Source organism: Diabrotica undecimpunctata, chromosome 1 (genome assembly GCF_040954645.1).
Source record: "Diabrotica undecimpunctata isolate CICGRU chromosome 1, icDiaUnde3, whole genome shotgun sequence".
NCBI lineage: Eukaryota > Metazoa > Arthropoda > Insecta > Coleoptera > Chrysomelidae > Diabrotica > Diabrotica undecimpunctata.
In genome coordinates this window covers 166,587,779-166,603,814 of record NC_092803.1, presented here as the reverse complement: position 1 = coordinate 166,603,814, position 16,036 = coordinate 166,587,779, and the positions used below count along the sequence as shown (strand labels likewise).

The following is a 16,036-nucleotide window of genomic DNA, read 5'->3' as shown; positions in this document are numbered from 1 at the left end:
ATCTCTGCTGCCTGAATTCTGCTCTGATGTCTTTTGTTTAATATCCAATTTTCTGCTCCATATGTCACTGTAGGTCTATATATTGTTTTGTATATTGTCATCTTGGTCTTTGTTGATATTTCTTTGTTATTAAGGAATCCTCTATTTAGTGCTTGGAATAGTTTTCCTGTGTTTTCCATTCTGTTGTTAAGGTCATCCTCGATGTCTCCTTTGTTGTTGATTACTGTTCCTAAGTATTTGTATGAATTTGTCTGTATTATTTTTTGTTGGTCTATCATTACTTCTATTTGATCTTCCGTCCCTTGTTTCCTTGATATTTTCATTATTTGAGTCTTCTCTTTGTTTACGTTCAAGTTGTATTTGCTTGCTTCTAGGTTCCATTTCTCTAAGTTGTATTTCAGTTTTTCTGCAGTTTCCGCAATTAATACTATGTCGTCTGCAAATATACACATCTCAGCATTTATCATTTGCATTCTGTTCCAACCGATGCAGTATTTCTTGAATGTTTTCTTACATTCTTTCACTATCTCATCTATTACATTTATGAATAGTATTGGGCTGAGACTTCCTCCTTGTCTAACTCCTTGGGTTGTTTCAAATGGTTCTGACTGTATATTTAACATTCTTACTGTATTTGTTGTTTTCATGTATATACTCTTTGTTGCTTCTATCAGTTCTTCACTTACTTGTTTCTTCTTTAGGCTTTCCCATATATCTTTTCTTTTGACTGAGTCGAATGCTTTTTCCATGTCTATAAAGCTCAAATGTATTTCTTTATTTTTCTTTAAGGCTTTTTCTATTACTTGTTGCATGGTGAATATATGGTCTTGTGTGTTGTGTCCTTTCCTGAATCCACTTTGTACATCCTCTAATTTATGTTCTATTTCTTTTCTAATTTTCCTTTCTATTATGGTTTCGTATACTTTTGCTGCTACACATAGTAGTGATATACCTCTATAGTTCCTACAGTCTCTTGTGTTTCCTTTCTTGTATATAGGTATAATTACTGCATTTGTCCATTCTCTGGGTATTACTTTTCTCTTCCATATTAGGTTATATATGTATAACAATTTTTCTTTTGCTTTTACTCCTATATATTTCATCATTTCTGGTGCTACTTCATCGCTTCCTGGTGCTTTTCCAATCTTTATCTTTCTTTGTTATTTATTATTCTTTCCAATCTTTATCGTTATAAATGAAAAATATATTATTTGCAAAGAAACTATTGGAGAATCTTAAAATTGTGCTAAAATAACAATTCCGCCTAGAATTTGAGAACGGGTCAACTATTCAATTTCTCCTGTCGTACGCCTTTGAATTAAGTAGGGTGTTAGTCCAGTCGTCAGAGAATTGACCCCTAAAAATCATACGAACAAGCTGAATTTTGCAGAGAATATCAATTTTGAGACCCGAAAAAAGATGCAAAAATGGTTACTACTTTTACCCCCAGGCTTCCCCCTAAAACCCCCGTCGCAGGAGGGTAAAAAGACAAAAAAATCGATTTACCAAGAATCTGTACACCATAGAAAAAAATGTTTCAAATAAAAAATGTAGCTAAGATAATTTTAAACAAAAATGTTTATAAACATTTTTGGTGTAGAATGAACCGTTCTCCTAGAAACAATGCTTGAAGCGACTGTCAATTTTACATGTCAGTTACTTGTGCGAAATCAATGTTCAATAAAATTTGTGTCAGCTCGACGGTAAAAATTCGATATCTTTTGATCCAAATGTCCTATCGACAAAAGTCAAGATGCGTTTTAAAGGTCAAGGGTGCAGCTTTTGTATGCAGTTTTTGAATTTTGCCGAAAATAAACTTAGTTTTTATAAAGGCGCGATAATATAAATTAACGTGGCGCGATTTTTGCCATTTTTTACGATTCTCGTGAGATCAATAAAATTGATCACTTTCTTTAACGAGTTGTAGTAAAATTTTCATTTTTAAAGAACAATCTTTAGAATCTATGACATGAAATTTCAATTTTGAGTTGTGGTAACAAATATGAGGGATTTGAAATATGAATAAAAAACGCAGAATTTAATGTTTTACATTACAAACGATCACACGTCACGGGAAATGCATTTAAGAGGACTGTTTTGAGTATAGTTTATTGCAGAAGTTTTGTTCTTTTGAAAAACGTACTAGTGTAATTGAAAAAAAAAAGTTTTAAATGTTTCAGATTGTTTGTTGTGTGAAAGTTTAAATCCAGCGTTTTTTAAGCATATTTCAAATGCCTCACATTGTTGCCAAAACTCAAAACTAAAATTTTATGCTATAGGTTTTAAACGTTAGGCACTACTTATCGAAACTGCACAGTGACCAGTCAATGAAAGGGATAGATTGTATTGATCTCGTGAGAATCATAAAAATGGCAAAAATCGCGCCACGTTTATTTATATAATACCTGTATAAAATATGAGTTTAGTTGCGGTAAAATACAAAAACTGCATACGAAAGCTGAACTCTTTACCTTCCAAACGCATCTTGATTTTTATCGATATGTCACTTGAATCAAAAGATATCCAATTTTTACCGTCGAGCTGATACAAATTTTATTGAACATTGATTTCGCGCAAGTAACTGACATGCAAAATCGACGGTCGCTTAAAGCGTTGTTTCTAAGGGAACGGTTCATTCTACACAAAAAATGCTTATGAACATTTTTGTTTAAAATTATCTCAGTTACATTTTTTATTTGAAATATTTTTTTCTACGGTGTACAGATTTTTGGTAAATTGATTTTTTTGCGTTTTTACCCCCCTCCGAAGGGGGTTTTAGGGGGAAGCCTGGGGGTAAAAGTGACAAACTTTTTTGCATCTTTTTTGGGATCCCAAAATTAATATGCTCGGACAAATTCAGCTTGTTCGTATGATTTTTAGAGGTTCTGTGGCATTTTCGTCTCGGAAGACTGGAGTATGTACAGTACCTACACTTCCTGCCAAGTATGACAAGGATATGTCAAATAGTTTGAAAGTACTGGGTACCAATAGTTTTAAAAGTTTTTATTTAGGTGATTTAGATTAAACCTTAATATTTTCAGCCCAAGAATCTACAGTTAAAATATTTCCAATTATGAATGAAACACCCCGTATACACTTAAGGTAAACGCTCCTATTTTCGACGCTGCCCCAATTATCGGCAGTAATTATACATAATCGACAAAAATAAGAATTATTGCGCGTGATTGTTGGACGAAAGTATTTCACTAATTTATAAGGACTGCAATCACAGCATTTAAAAATACACTCGCGATCATAAAATCCGGGTCACTTTGAAAATCACCGATATTTCATTTTTAACGAGCTTTATCGTAAATAATAAGAACACAAATACAAACTAATGCATGTTTCTGAGAATTGTTGCGGTTTTCTTTGTAACAAAGAATTCCAATAGTACCAATTTCGCGGTAAAGTGCACACTTTCCAAAATGAACGCTACCTGTAACTCCGCTTGTTTTAAATGTCTCGTTTGTGCTTCGACTTTCTGTTCAAATGCAACGGACAAACGTTTATTATTGCCACCATTAGTGTTTATTAGTGCCATTATTAGTGTTTATTTTTTGACCAAAATCGACTAGCTTTTGCTCGACAATACGCGCGTTGGGGAATTAACGATTGTAGCAAAGTGTTATTCTCAGATGAATCCCGTTTTTATCTAACTGGATCCGATGGACGTGTAAGAGTTTGGAGGAGAACCGGTGAACGATTTTCACAAGCTTGCATTGCTCCAAGAATGCCATTTGGTGGAGGCTCGGTCATGGCTTGGGGAGGTATATCTTCCGACTTCCACACAGAATTACCCTTTATCGAAAATGGGTTCCTAACTGCACGAAGGTACATTACGGAGGTTCCGGAAGAACATGTTATGCCCAACATGGCAGGGCTTGGAGAAAACGCCGTTTTTATGCAGGACAACGTGCGATCGCACGTTGCCAGGATCAGTATGTAATACTTGGACGAAGTTGGAATTACGAGGGTAGCTTGGCCAGCTAGGTCTCCGGACCTGAATCCCATCGAACATCTCTGGGACGATTTGAAAAAAAAAACGTATTCAAACCCATACACCTCCTCCTAACAACGCACAGGAGCTTAAGGATCTGTTAGTGAGTGAGTGGAATAACATACCACAACATGTAATCCGAAGAAAAATTGAGAGTATGCCCCGTCGTCTGCAAGAGGTTATTAGAGCAAGGGGAGGCAATACACGATATTGGTCATTGAAATTTCACTGATTTTTTTACCACTTTCTGTATTTTCCATATTTTTTCGTATGTCTGTTTTATCAACAATTTGATTTGTTTTCTGTTTTTTTCAATAAAAACAATAAAAAACCATTTTTTTTTCTTTCAAACCAAACATTGATGACAAATAAAAAATACATTAGCCAAAAAAAAGGTTATTACTGTACCAGAGGCAAAAATATTGAAGAAACTTGAAATTTTCAAGATGACCCGGATTTTATGATCGCGAGTGTATATTGGTCAGTTGACGCCAAACTCTTGTGGGAAGTGTTTCCTGTTGTATGTGTTAAGAAAAAGGTAAGCTACAGAATGCTATAATTCCTGATTAAAATATCGAATAACCGTTTTATTATGTTTTATATGTTGAGAAATAGTTTATTTTGATTATTTTTTGGCCAAAAACTGTTTTTCTATAGCTTTTTGCAGTATTTTGAGGATGCCGATAATAGGTACGTAAATATTAGCAGATGATCCAATCATTGGCTGGAGTGCCGATAATTGGTTATATGCATGCAATAAAAAACGATGTTTCCTTGTACCAATTTTCGGCATTCGGTATCTCTAGTAGAAATAGCCATACTTTGACCGAGTATAACACTGCCGATAATTCATGCCTATACGTGCCGATAATTGGAAATTCTTTGTTTTAGACTACAATTCAGAAATTATCAATGGAAAAGATAAAGCGAATTCAATATTCTGCGGAAGATATAAACAAAGCTGTTGTTGCTGTTCAGTCAGGAATGCCATTTAAAATAGTTGTATAAGGTACCCAGATCAACTCTACAGGATAAAATAAAGGGTAGAACTTCTTTAGAGAAGAAATCTGGACCAGGGACCACACTAACAGAACAAGAAGAAAACCTACTGGTAGCATGGCTATTTCGGATTGCAGCCTGTGGATTTCCTGAAACAAAAACGCAGTTGTTGTATAGTGTTCAGCTATTGCTTAAAGAACTTAATAGGCCTAATAATTTCGTGGATGGTAGACCTGAACGTAAATGGTACGAACTATTTTTAAAAAGGCATCCCGAACTGTCTACAAGAATTTCTCAAAACCTAACTTGTGCTAGAAAGACTATAACAGAAAATCGAATTCGTCAATGGTTTATTGAAGTAGGGACCTTTTTAGAAAGTACAAACAATCGCAACATAACTTTTGATCCTAGTCGTGTATTCAATTGTGATGAATCGTCTTTTTTCCTGACTCCTAAGAGAGACAAAGTGTTGGTTAGAAATGGGGATAGAACAGTTTATTCGTTTGTTAGCAACGACGAGAAGGAATGTCTGACAACTTTGGTTACCTGTAGTGCCTCCGGTCAAATTTTACCACCCATGATCGTTTTTAAATATACAAGGATTCCCAAATCAGTTATTGAGAAAATATCGGCTCACTGGGGGATAGGAAAGTCTGAAAATGGGTGGATGACTGGCGAAAACTTGTTTGAGTACATCGCTAATATATTCCACCCTTGGTTAGTTGCTCAAAAAGTGCAGTTTCCGGTTATACTGATTTTGGACGGACACAGATCACACTTAACGTTGGTCCTAAGTGAATTTTGTAGTAATAATAATATTATTCTAATAGCTCTGTGTCCAAACGCAACACATATTTTACAGCCTCTAGATGTTGCAGTCTTTCGACCATTAAAACGTGAATGAAAAAATAGCGTGCATCGGTGGAGAATGGAAAACCAAGGTAGAAAGATAACCAAAGATTCATTTGCACCTATTTTGGAAAGCACTTTTCAAAAAATGGTAAATATTCCCGATATAGTTAAGAGTGGTTTCAAGGGTTGCGGACTTGTGCCCTTTAATGTTGAAAATATTAAATTTTCTAAATACTTTAAAGAAGACGTGGGAGCACAAAACTGTCAAAAGATACAAGAACAACGACAACTTACAGAATTTCAAGTCGCCATAAGAGTTGTAGAAGAATGCATCTCAATTGATATGCTGCGATTGTTTGAGCTTTCTGGGTCAATTTGGGAAGGACAACGAATTTAATGATAACTTAGGAAATGAGAACAACACATTTGCTAAGAAAACAAATGACATGAGGTTGATGTTACAGAATTGATTGACTGTACAAATTTATTTCTCCCGGTAGGTGTCGCTGAAGATATTCCTATCATAATTTCTAATCCATTCTCCTCCGATCAATCATCGTCACAGCAGCTTTCTCCACCTTTGGAACAAAACCTTCAACAAATGGAATTTCATAATCCATTCTTCTCCGGTCAATCCTCGTCACAGCAGCTTTCTCCACCTTTATAACAAAACCTTCAACAAATGGAAACTGCCCAAATTACACCGCTATCCATGAATCATTCAGATTCTAATACTGAGACAAGTTCGAATTTAGACAAGAATTTTATGGATAAATCTATTCCAACTCCGTTCAAAAATTTTTATTTTGGCCTGCACCTAAGGTAAATATTGCTAAGCGTAAAGTGATAAAGGATAAGGTACCTGCCGTAGCAACTTCATCTCAGTGGCAACAATATTACAAGAAAAAAGAAGAAAAGAAAAAATAAGAAGAGCAGCTAAAAATGCACCGAAAGAAAAGAAAGAATTGGAAAACGAAAAGAAAAAAAAAGTTGCTCTTTCACAAACTTTAAATAAAAGAATTTCTAATCGCAGGACAAAGACTAAATTGAAGAATGTCACGAAGGATCTATTTTCTACACAAGAAATGCAAGAAAATAAAAGCATGTTAATTAGCGAACCTTCAACATCTAAACCTTTATAGGAATCTTGGTATTGTTCATTGTGTGACACTGACGATCAGCTGAACATGCGCCTTTGTGGTTCTTGCTTGAAATACCATCATGAGGCTTGTCTTGGTCTAACTGAAGATGATAGAGAAGAACTGAAATGCCCCTTGTGTCAATGACTACTAAAATAATGTGTGTTTAATTCAGTTTTCATAGATACATTTAAGATTTTATATTTATCTTTTAAATAATACGTTATTTTATTTGAATTTTCAATTTAGTGTATTTACATACCTACAATAATTTAGTTACTTCAATAGTACCTATCTAACCAAATATTTAGGTACCCTATATAATTATTCAAATCTTGGGTATCTAACTCATGCCGAAAAAAGGATCTTTGATGTGCCGAAAATTAGAGCATGCATTTAATTTAGAATGCCGATAATGGGGACTTAGGACACTTTTCATTTTATTAATATTTTAAATATTACAAGTTTGTTTTAGGATAAAATAAATATTTTATGTGTAATTGTGATAGATTTTATTAGCCCAAACCATAATCTAAATAGACGTTGTTCAGGTAATTTGGTTACTAAACTAATTAAAATGAAGCTCCATTGTGCTTAACGTGCTAAAGGTGCCGATAATAGGTACATTTACCTTATCTACTGAAATAAATAGTTCGAATATTAATTGATACATATTTACGGTTAGGTATATAATTTTAGTTTGCATTCGTCATTACCCCAAAATATTGTACTTTTAATTTCCATATACACGAAATGGTTTACTTGAATCTTTAATTTGTAATTAAAGTTTTACATACCGATTTCTTTATTTTTATTTTTGTTGCGTCAAATATTCCAAAAACCGGTCCTGTATGGTTCGATTTTTTGTTGGTTGGTTTGATATGTGACTGGGTAGTTGCGGTGACCTTCACTTGTGTTATCTTCGTATTTAACTTCTCATTCTTTCTTGTGGAAATGTCAATTAGCTATCTCTATCACCGGATTTGAATATTGAAATGCGAACACAAACGAAACGTAAAATAATCACATGATTTTATGATTTTAAAAATAAAACGGGAAAACGTGTTTTAAAGCGGTGTCTGGAAAATAGCAATTTTCATTGGAAGACATAAAAGTACGTAACTCTCAATATCGAAAATCGTTATCACTTGAGACAATTCCATTTAATTACGTAACCGCCAAATCATCAATCTTAAAAAGTCGATTACAATGTGAGGTTATGTTTATGTCATTATTTGGCATTGGTACTCGAGCTGTGAGAACATTTGCTTCAGTTGGATTTCACACTATGAAACCTAAAGTTGTGTTCGTATTAGGGGGCCCAGGAGCCGGAAAAGGCACCCAAAGCCAGAAAATAGTCGACACTTTCGGGTATACCCATTTATCTGCCGGCGATTTGTTAAGGGAAGAAAGAAACAACCCTGGATCACAGTATGGGGAACTTATAGAGAGTTACATTAAAGAAGGTAAAATTTGTGATGTGTATAAATATCCTTCAAACCAAATAGTTTACTATTTTACTATATAATACAAAGGTTAAATTCTCTGATTAAGACCTTGGAAAAATATATATTTAATGTAAATTTATAATTCTATAAAGAAAATACTAAAAAAAACAGCTATATTATCATTTTTAGTTTATTATCTTTTGAATATATTAAACAAATATATGGAAACAATAAAATATTTTCTTTAAAAATATACAGTAAGTACAACAAACATTTTAATCAAAACTAGGTTGACAAATATTTTTGAATATTGTTTTAATAAATTGTTAAAATAAAAACAGTTGAACTAGTAATTTATTTTTCTGTATTTGTTTTTCAATATCCACAAAATAAACACAACAAAACTGTTTGTGAGAAATTTAATGAATGTATATTATGTTCATAGCCATTCCAGTTCTGACTTTATTTTAGCAGTATTCATTCATCCTTGCTTTAAAAAAAGCAGTCCTTATACAACAAGTGCCCTTATACAGCTAACAATAGTTTTCAGCCCAAAAATGCATATTTGACTCAGAATTTCCTTTTCTTGTATTATTTATTTTAGCAGGTCATATTTATCTTTTTGTAAGGTATGTTTCCTTTTTTATAGTAAATAAAACTTCCAGTTTTATTTCTACTTTTAATTTTTAAGATTGTGTGTAAGATACAATTTTAAATTTTTAGACTTGAAGCGCTTATAAGTTATTGCATGTTCACAAAAACTATGCTGAATTTAGGAGAAGTTTATTGAAAATATATGAAAAGGTCTTTGTAATGATATATTGTTTTGAGGGCATAATATGTAAAGAGGATAATACATATAAAGTTTTTCATTATAAAATTGTCAACTATATTAATAAACTATAAAGTGATAATCTCTTAATGGGTATAATATCATAAATAAACAATATAAAGTGACACTTCTGTGAATGATTTGCTAAATTGTTGGATATGTTATTTAGAATGATTTTTATCAGCTGCATAATAGTATCATTTCATAATTATTTTGAAAAAATGAATTTCTTCATGTTATTTGCAAGATGATGCAACCTCTTAAATGATAAATTAATCTATAGTCTATAATGGTTGCAATGTTGTTTTAATCTTAAATTTTTGTAGTGAGTATTTTGTCTAAACTTCATCTAATTTATATTTTTCTTAATTTTTTGAATTACAAATTTATCTACTACATTTATCTGATTATTACATATTGTCCTTTTATCGAGTTAAATGAATTTCTATTTTAGTTATGCCTTCCTTTCCCTTTTTATATTTGGTTTTGGTTGTACATATAATCTAATATATAGCATTGATCTACCCATAGTTCTTTGTTTTTATCTTGGTTTATATATTCATGTATCAGTAAACAGTTTTTTTAAATTACATATTTTATAGTAAAGGTTTATATAATTTATTGAACTAAAATCAAGATTTTACATTAGTAATATTCCTGTTATATGCTTTGCATATCATTATATACTTAAAAAAATTAAATACCAATTAAGCTAAACTTATTTTTCAGGTAAAATTGTTCCTGTTGAGATAACTTGTAGCCTCTTAGAAAAAGCTATGGAAAAATCAGGCAAAGAAAAATTTCTTATTGATGGTTTCCCTAGGAACAAAGACAACCTAGATGGTTGGAACAGGCAGGTGGCTGATAAAGTAGAGTTAGAGTTTGTTCTGTTCTTTGACTGTCCTTTGGAAATATGCCTCAACAGATGTCTAAAACGTGGGGCTTCAGGTAGTGGTCGATCAGATGATAATGAAGACAGTTTGAAGAAGCGTTGCAATGTGTATCTTAATGAAAGTAAACCAATTATCGACCATTATGATGAATTCAACTTAGTAAAGAAAATAGATGCTACCCGAAACGAAGATGAAGTATTTGATCAAGTTAAAAAGCTTTTTCGAGACAGTGGAGATCACTAGGTGTAATTGTAATATGTAAAACGTTGGTCAGACTAGTCAAAACATATTTGGTTTTATACAACTCTTTGCTGTAGTATAAGTTGTCTTAAGTTGTACTTAATTGAGGGCATTTTTGTTATTTAATTCATATGCAAAAACCTTTTTACTATATACTTTTTCAAGTGGAATATATTATTTTTAATAATAAATGTCATGTTTATTTGTACTTATTTTTTTATATATCAATGTTTTTTTTATAAAATTTTTATAACATATTTTATATGCCCAATATTGTGGGCTTTGTAGAGTTTGTTTAGTAACTAATAAATATAGTGCCGTTATAAAGCTAAATAGTCATAATGTATTTAGATTATTTATATACTATCTTTCTTGATTATTTATTCTATTTCCCAATTTTTTTTATGTGGTACTTATTCATTTTGATATTTATACATCATTTTTCATTAACAATATCATATTTTTAGTGATTAGTAAAGAGCTCTCATACAATACAATGTCATACATATTATTTCAGAGATTTTCAGAATTAGAATTTATTTGTAAATCGTGTTTAAAAGCATATGAGTTGACTTTTAGGTTATAAACTCGAGATCAGGTAATATGCCTTTGATTTCACATGTTACTTCTGAATATGTTGAGTATTTGAAGAGGCTACCTATGAGGGTAGTGACACATTGAGATCATCCAAAAATGAAACTTATTCAAACCCAAAGACGATCATCAGTTAAATGAGTATAGCAGTTCATTAAAGGTATGCATTTTGACTCAAGTAAAGTTGGATTTTATTCTTAAGTAAGGATAAAGTTGTTTCTATAGTAGAAATATAGGGTGACCAATCACAAGCATTTGAAACACATATTGGACTGCACTGACTTTCCCCCCTTAAAACATAGTCCTGGAGAAGGCGGGTCGAGACGCCAGAATAGACAATAGATAAAATATTTTTGACTAATCCTCACAAATTATGGCCTAGGCAGATGATCTTGACCTAATTACCTAAAAAAATATGGACCTACAAATAAATGAGGAAGAAACCAAACAATCAACACATGAGGTAGAAACATCAGTCTCCAATTCACTGTGATATCTCTAGCTTTGAAGTCATGGACAAATTCACATACTTAGGCTGGCTTCCTGATGACCAATGAAAACTCCAATTCTTTATTTGAGTTTAGGCCTCCAGTTGTGTTCCTAGGTACCTCTTAAAGCTGCGATTGTTGTAACTGTGTTTTGAGTTTCTTATTATGTTGTTTCATTTGAGCTCTACGGCATGATCCATTTGGACTATTTGCTCAGAAGTTTGGTGGAGCTCAAATTTGTTTCTCGACCTGTCTGTAATAATTGTTGGCAGTAGGGTTAATCAAACAATACTGAATTGAAAATTGAAGTTACATAAACCTTGTTGATCTTTGAAATTTTGATGAATTCAGATATTAAGAGCTGTTTCTATTTTTTTGGAGTTGCTATTTTATTCCTTGAATTTGGTTTTTGATTTATTATTTACTATGTTTATGCATAGAATTTAAACCAAATAAGACCACGAGAAAGTGAATATAGGAAAGCAATGTTCAGTATTATTTCTAATATAAAATATGTTATTTGTGCTTAGTTTTAAATTAATATATCTCAAAATGACTACTTTTGATTTTCCGTTTATTATTTACTGTTTGTATGAAAAACTAACATTAAGTATGCCTTTAGTAACATCAGTTGTCAACAATAGCAGGTAAAAATACACAAGTGAATAAAAACGGAAGTAAAGTTCAAATGACTACATATTATAATACTATGACCTATAACTAAAATACTCAAAAGATTTTGTCAGAAACTGTATTCATACAAAAAAAAAAAAAATGAAAATATTGTACTCATTTGTATGTATAGAAAATGTCAATTATCGTGAAGTTTCTTCGTGCAGATTTTAAAATGACCCAATATATGATTTACTTAAACAACGACGTCATTGTGTAAGTAAATCATTGCAGTGAAACGGAGGAGCGCAAATGTGACTGAATAAAAGATAACAACTCACAGATACGTCACTGATGAATACCAAGCTTAAGTGGAAAATATGTTATTTCAAGTATCTCACTATAATTGGGGTTTGCTATAGTATTCTAAGGAACTTATGTAACTGAAGTTACCAACTACTCAAAAATGGCATCTATCCATTCTTTTATAAAATTCACATTATAATCGTAGAAGCACTACATTATGACTTTTATGTGGTAAATGTTTTGTCTAGTCTGTATAGGTAATTTTGTTATATGATATGGAAAAATCATTCCCTGTCGAATTAAAATGTTCAATCACAGTGCAAATAACGAAATTGTGAATACCTTAAGCATTTAATGTTAAGATTCCAAAACTGTTCATGTGTTCTTTCTAGTGGTGTATTCGTAGATTTTAATTTTAATCTGCTATGTTCACTTATATAAATTTTTAGTTTATTTTATACTTTGCTATGGTGTAAAATTTCAGCAATACTTACTGGTAATGATCATCTTAAAAGTTATAAGATAGAACTAGCAGATTAAAATATTGAAAATGTGAAAAACAGTTAATAAAGAAATTTTTTTGAAAAATATTTTTTGTATTATTGGATCAATGGAGCAAGCATAGAAAAGTACAATATCGGCAACTATCCAAACATAACAAGTACTGTTAGAAATAATAAAGCTAATAAGAAGAGTAGATTGGAATATTGGTCTACTTATAAAGGGTGTTAAGACACTCTCCTGACAAACGAAAATCGGAGATTCCTGAGGTAATTTTAAGAGAATTTTAACCCAATTCACCTAGTCCGAAAATGCTTCCTAAGAAAGCTAGAGCTCTTTGAAGATGGCGCCTTGTAAGAAGTTTTTTTTAATACCTTCAAAATACTTCTATTTAGAAAAGCGAAACCTGGAACGATTATTTATCCTCCAGAGTTGAATTGATTCCATTAATTGCAAATTTCTAGTACCGGCCATAGGCGTCCGTTTTGGGTGGGTCAACGGTTATTTTAACGAGGAACTTTTTGTCTTTAACTTTTAAGCATTTGTGATTAAATTTTTCAGGTATTCTAGGACTAAAAGGTACTCTTACTTTAAGGCTGTAGGATATACCGTTTTCTAGAAAAATAGATTTGAAAATTTTTCGTCATGAAAATTAAATTAATAGGTACCTTAATTAATGTTATAAATTATCTTTTGTTTCAATAGATGCAGTACACAATTCGTAAAAAAAGTTTGGGAAAAGAAGCAAAACATCAAGTTGAAACAAAATATTATTTAAAGGTTTTTAAAAACAAATTATTACGATGGATCCAAACTAACACAAAAGAATAAGTATCAAAGGTAGATAGGTACAAAAGATGCTCGATGTGATGACCATTAGTCTCTATGCATAAATTTTCCATTTTGCTTAGAGAACGCCGAATTCTTGCAAAAATTCCAAAGTTATTTCTAAATTTGTTGAAAGCATCTTGAATCCTTAGAGTTGTGCTCAAATTTTTGTATCGAAAAGGAATAAACAAATGCCTTTATATATCCTCAAACACAATAATCGCAAGAATTCAAATCCGGCGACCTTGTCGGCCAAGCAACTGGACCGTCTCTTCCAATCGAGTGGTCTTCGTAGTTATTATCAAGAAAGTCTCGTACATTCCTGCTAAAGTTGGCAGGCCAGCCGTCATGTAGAAACCATAATTTTTGCCATTTTACTTAAAGGCAAGTCATTTAACAAATCAGGTAAAACATTTTGCAAGAAATGTAAGTAATCAGCACCATTTAAACGAGCAGACAATTCCACGGGTCCAAGTAGATAATCGTCAACTACTCCTATCCAGAAGTTTATGCTAAACCTATGCTGATACATAAATTCTTGAACAACGTGGGGATTTTTACCGACGTACGAATAATAATGTGCATTATGTACATTAAAAATTACATTTTTTGTGAATGTAGCTTCGTCGCAAAACAAAATGTATCTGAAAAAATCTTTATTTTGATTTTTCTGATTTTATAACCATCTAGCGACTTCTTCACGAGCAGGAAAATCTGCTGATAGCAGTGCTTGTATCTTTGTAAAATAATAAGGATATCCATTTTCGTTGTGTAAGATATTTCCCACGGAAGATTTTGAAATTGTGGGATACGTGGCAAATAGTTTTCGGACACTAATTTCTGCATTTTCCGCAACTTCCATTAAAATAACATCTTCATTTGCTGCTGTTACATCATTATGTCGCCCTGTTTCACTATGTTTTTAGACCACTGAACCTGTTTCTCTTATTCGTTGATGAAGAACTGTAAATGTCAAGTGAGTGGGATGCTCATGATTGGGAAATTTTTCAGAGTATCTACGTTACTGCTCGAGCGTTACACCTCATTTTGCGATAAACTAAATGCATCAGTGTATTCATTATTAGTTAAAACCAGTTTTGTTGAATTGAAATTGTTGTGTTTGAATGCCACAAAGTTAAAAACTAAAAGAGAAATTTCATGAACTGACAATGAAAAACATAGGTGGGATACGTGGCAAATAGTTTTCGGACACTAATTTCTGCATTTTCCTCAACTTCCATTAAAATAACATCTTCATTTGCTGCTGTTACATCATTATGTCGCCCTGTTTCACTATGTTTTTAGACCACTGAACCTGTTTCTCTTATTCGTTGATGAAGAACTGTAAATGTCAAGTGAGTGGGATGTTCATGATTGGGAAATTTTTCAGAGTATCTACGTTACTGCTCGAGCGTTACACCTCATTTTGCGATAAATTAAATGCATCAGTGTATTCATTATTAGTTAAAACCAGTTTTGTTGAATTGAAATTGTTGTGTTTGAATGCCACAAAGTTAAAAACTAAAAGAGAAATTTCATGAACTGACAATGAAAAACGTAGGTTGTACTTCTGTTGACAGTTCAAAGCCAACTAAACCAAATTTATCTTAAAGATGCAGTAGCAGTAAACAAACCAACACACGTTATCAACATTATGAATATTACGAGGAGCACTCCCAAATCACGATTTACAATGTATAAACGTACATAATATCCACCTCATAAACTATATAAATAGACATCGTATACGAAACTCAGCATACCATATCATTTAGTAGTCCTTGTACGCGGAAGAATTGCTATAACTTAATTGGACCACTGTTGTTCTAGTGATAATATTTTAGCCAGGGCGTGCGTCAGGGAATTACAGTGCTTGAATTTATTCATTTATATTTATAATAAATGTTATCATTTATATTTTATGATCAGAAGAATAACAAAGATAAAATTAAATTAATAAATGTTAGAATGAGGTTTTCCAACAACATAATATGCGAATTCGTTATTGTAATGCATTGAATTAATAAAATTAAATTAAATATGTAAAAATTGTTTTAAAATTAAATGTAATATCTAATGGCGGTTTCCCACCAAACGGACAAAATAAAAACAAAACAAAACACAAACTCGTATCCAATAAAACAAAATAGCAACTTTTCACAAATTTTACTAAAGACTGGCGTGTTTTGAAACAGTTCGTTTTGTTTTTCGAGTCCCGAGTTTTTGAAACTCGAGTCTGTTTAGTGGAAACGGTCAGTTGTGTTTATTAATGGACTACCTCACCTCTGACGTTACAATGGGCGG

The 16,036-nt window shown here is 32.1% G+C and overlaps 2 protein-coding genes across 2 annotated transcripts in view; one reads left to right on the top strand and one right to left on the bottom strand.

The window, feature by feature from the left end:
- The window catches only part of Polr1B (RNA polymerase I subunit Rpl135), a 95,897-nt gene that overhangs the window by 17,285 nt on the left and 62,576 nt on the right, over positions 1–16,036 (bottom strand). The window lies entirely within an intron of this gene.
- On the top strand, positions 8,000–12,993 carry Cmpk (cytidine/uridine monophosphate kinase Dak1). The gene is made up of 2 exons (XM_072520461.1): positions 8,000–8,456; positions 10,000–12,993. The coding sequence occupies exons 1-2, from the start codon at positions 8,210–8,212 to the stop codon at positions 10,404–10,406; spliced, it is 654 nt and encodes a 217-aa protein (XP_072376562.1). The 5' UTR covers positions 8,000–8,209; the 3' UTR covers positions 10,407–12,993.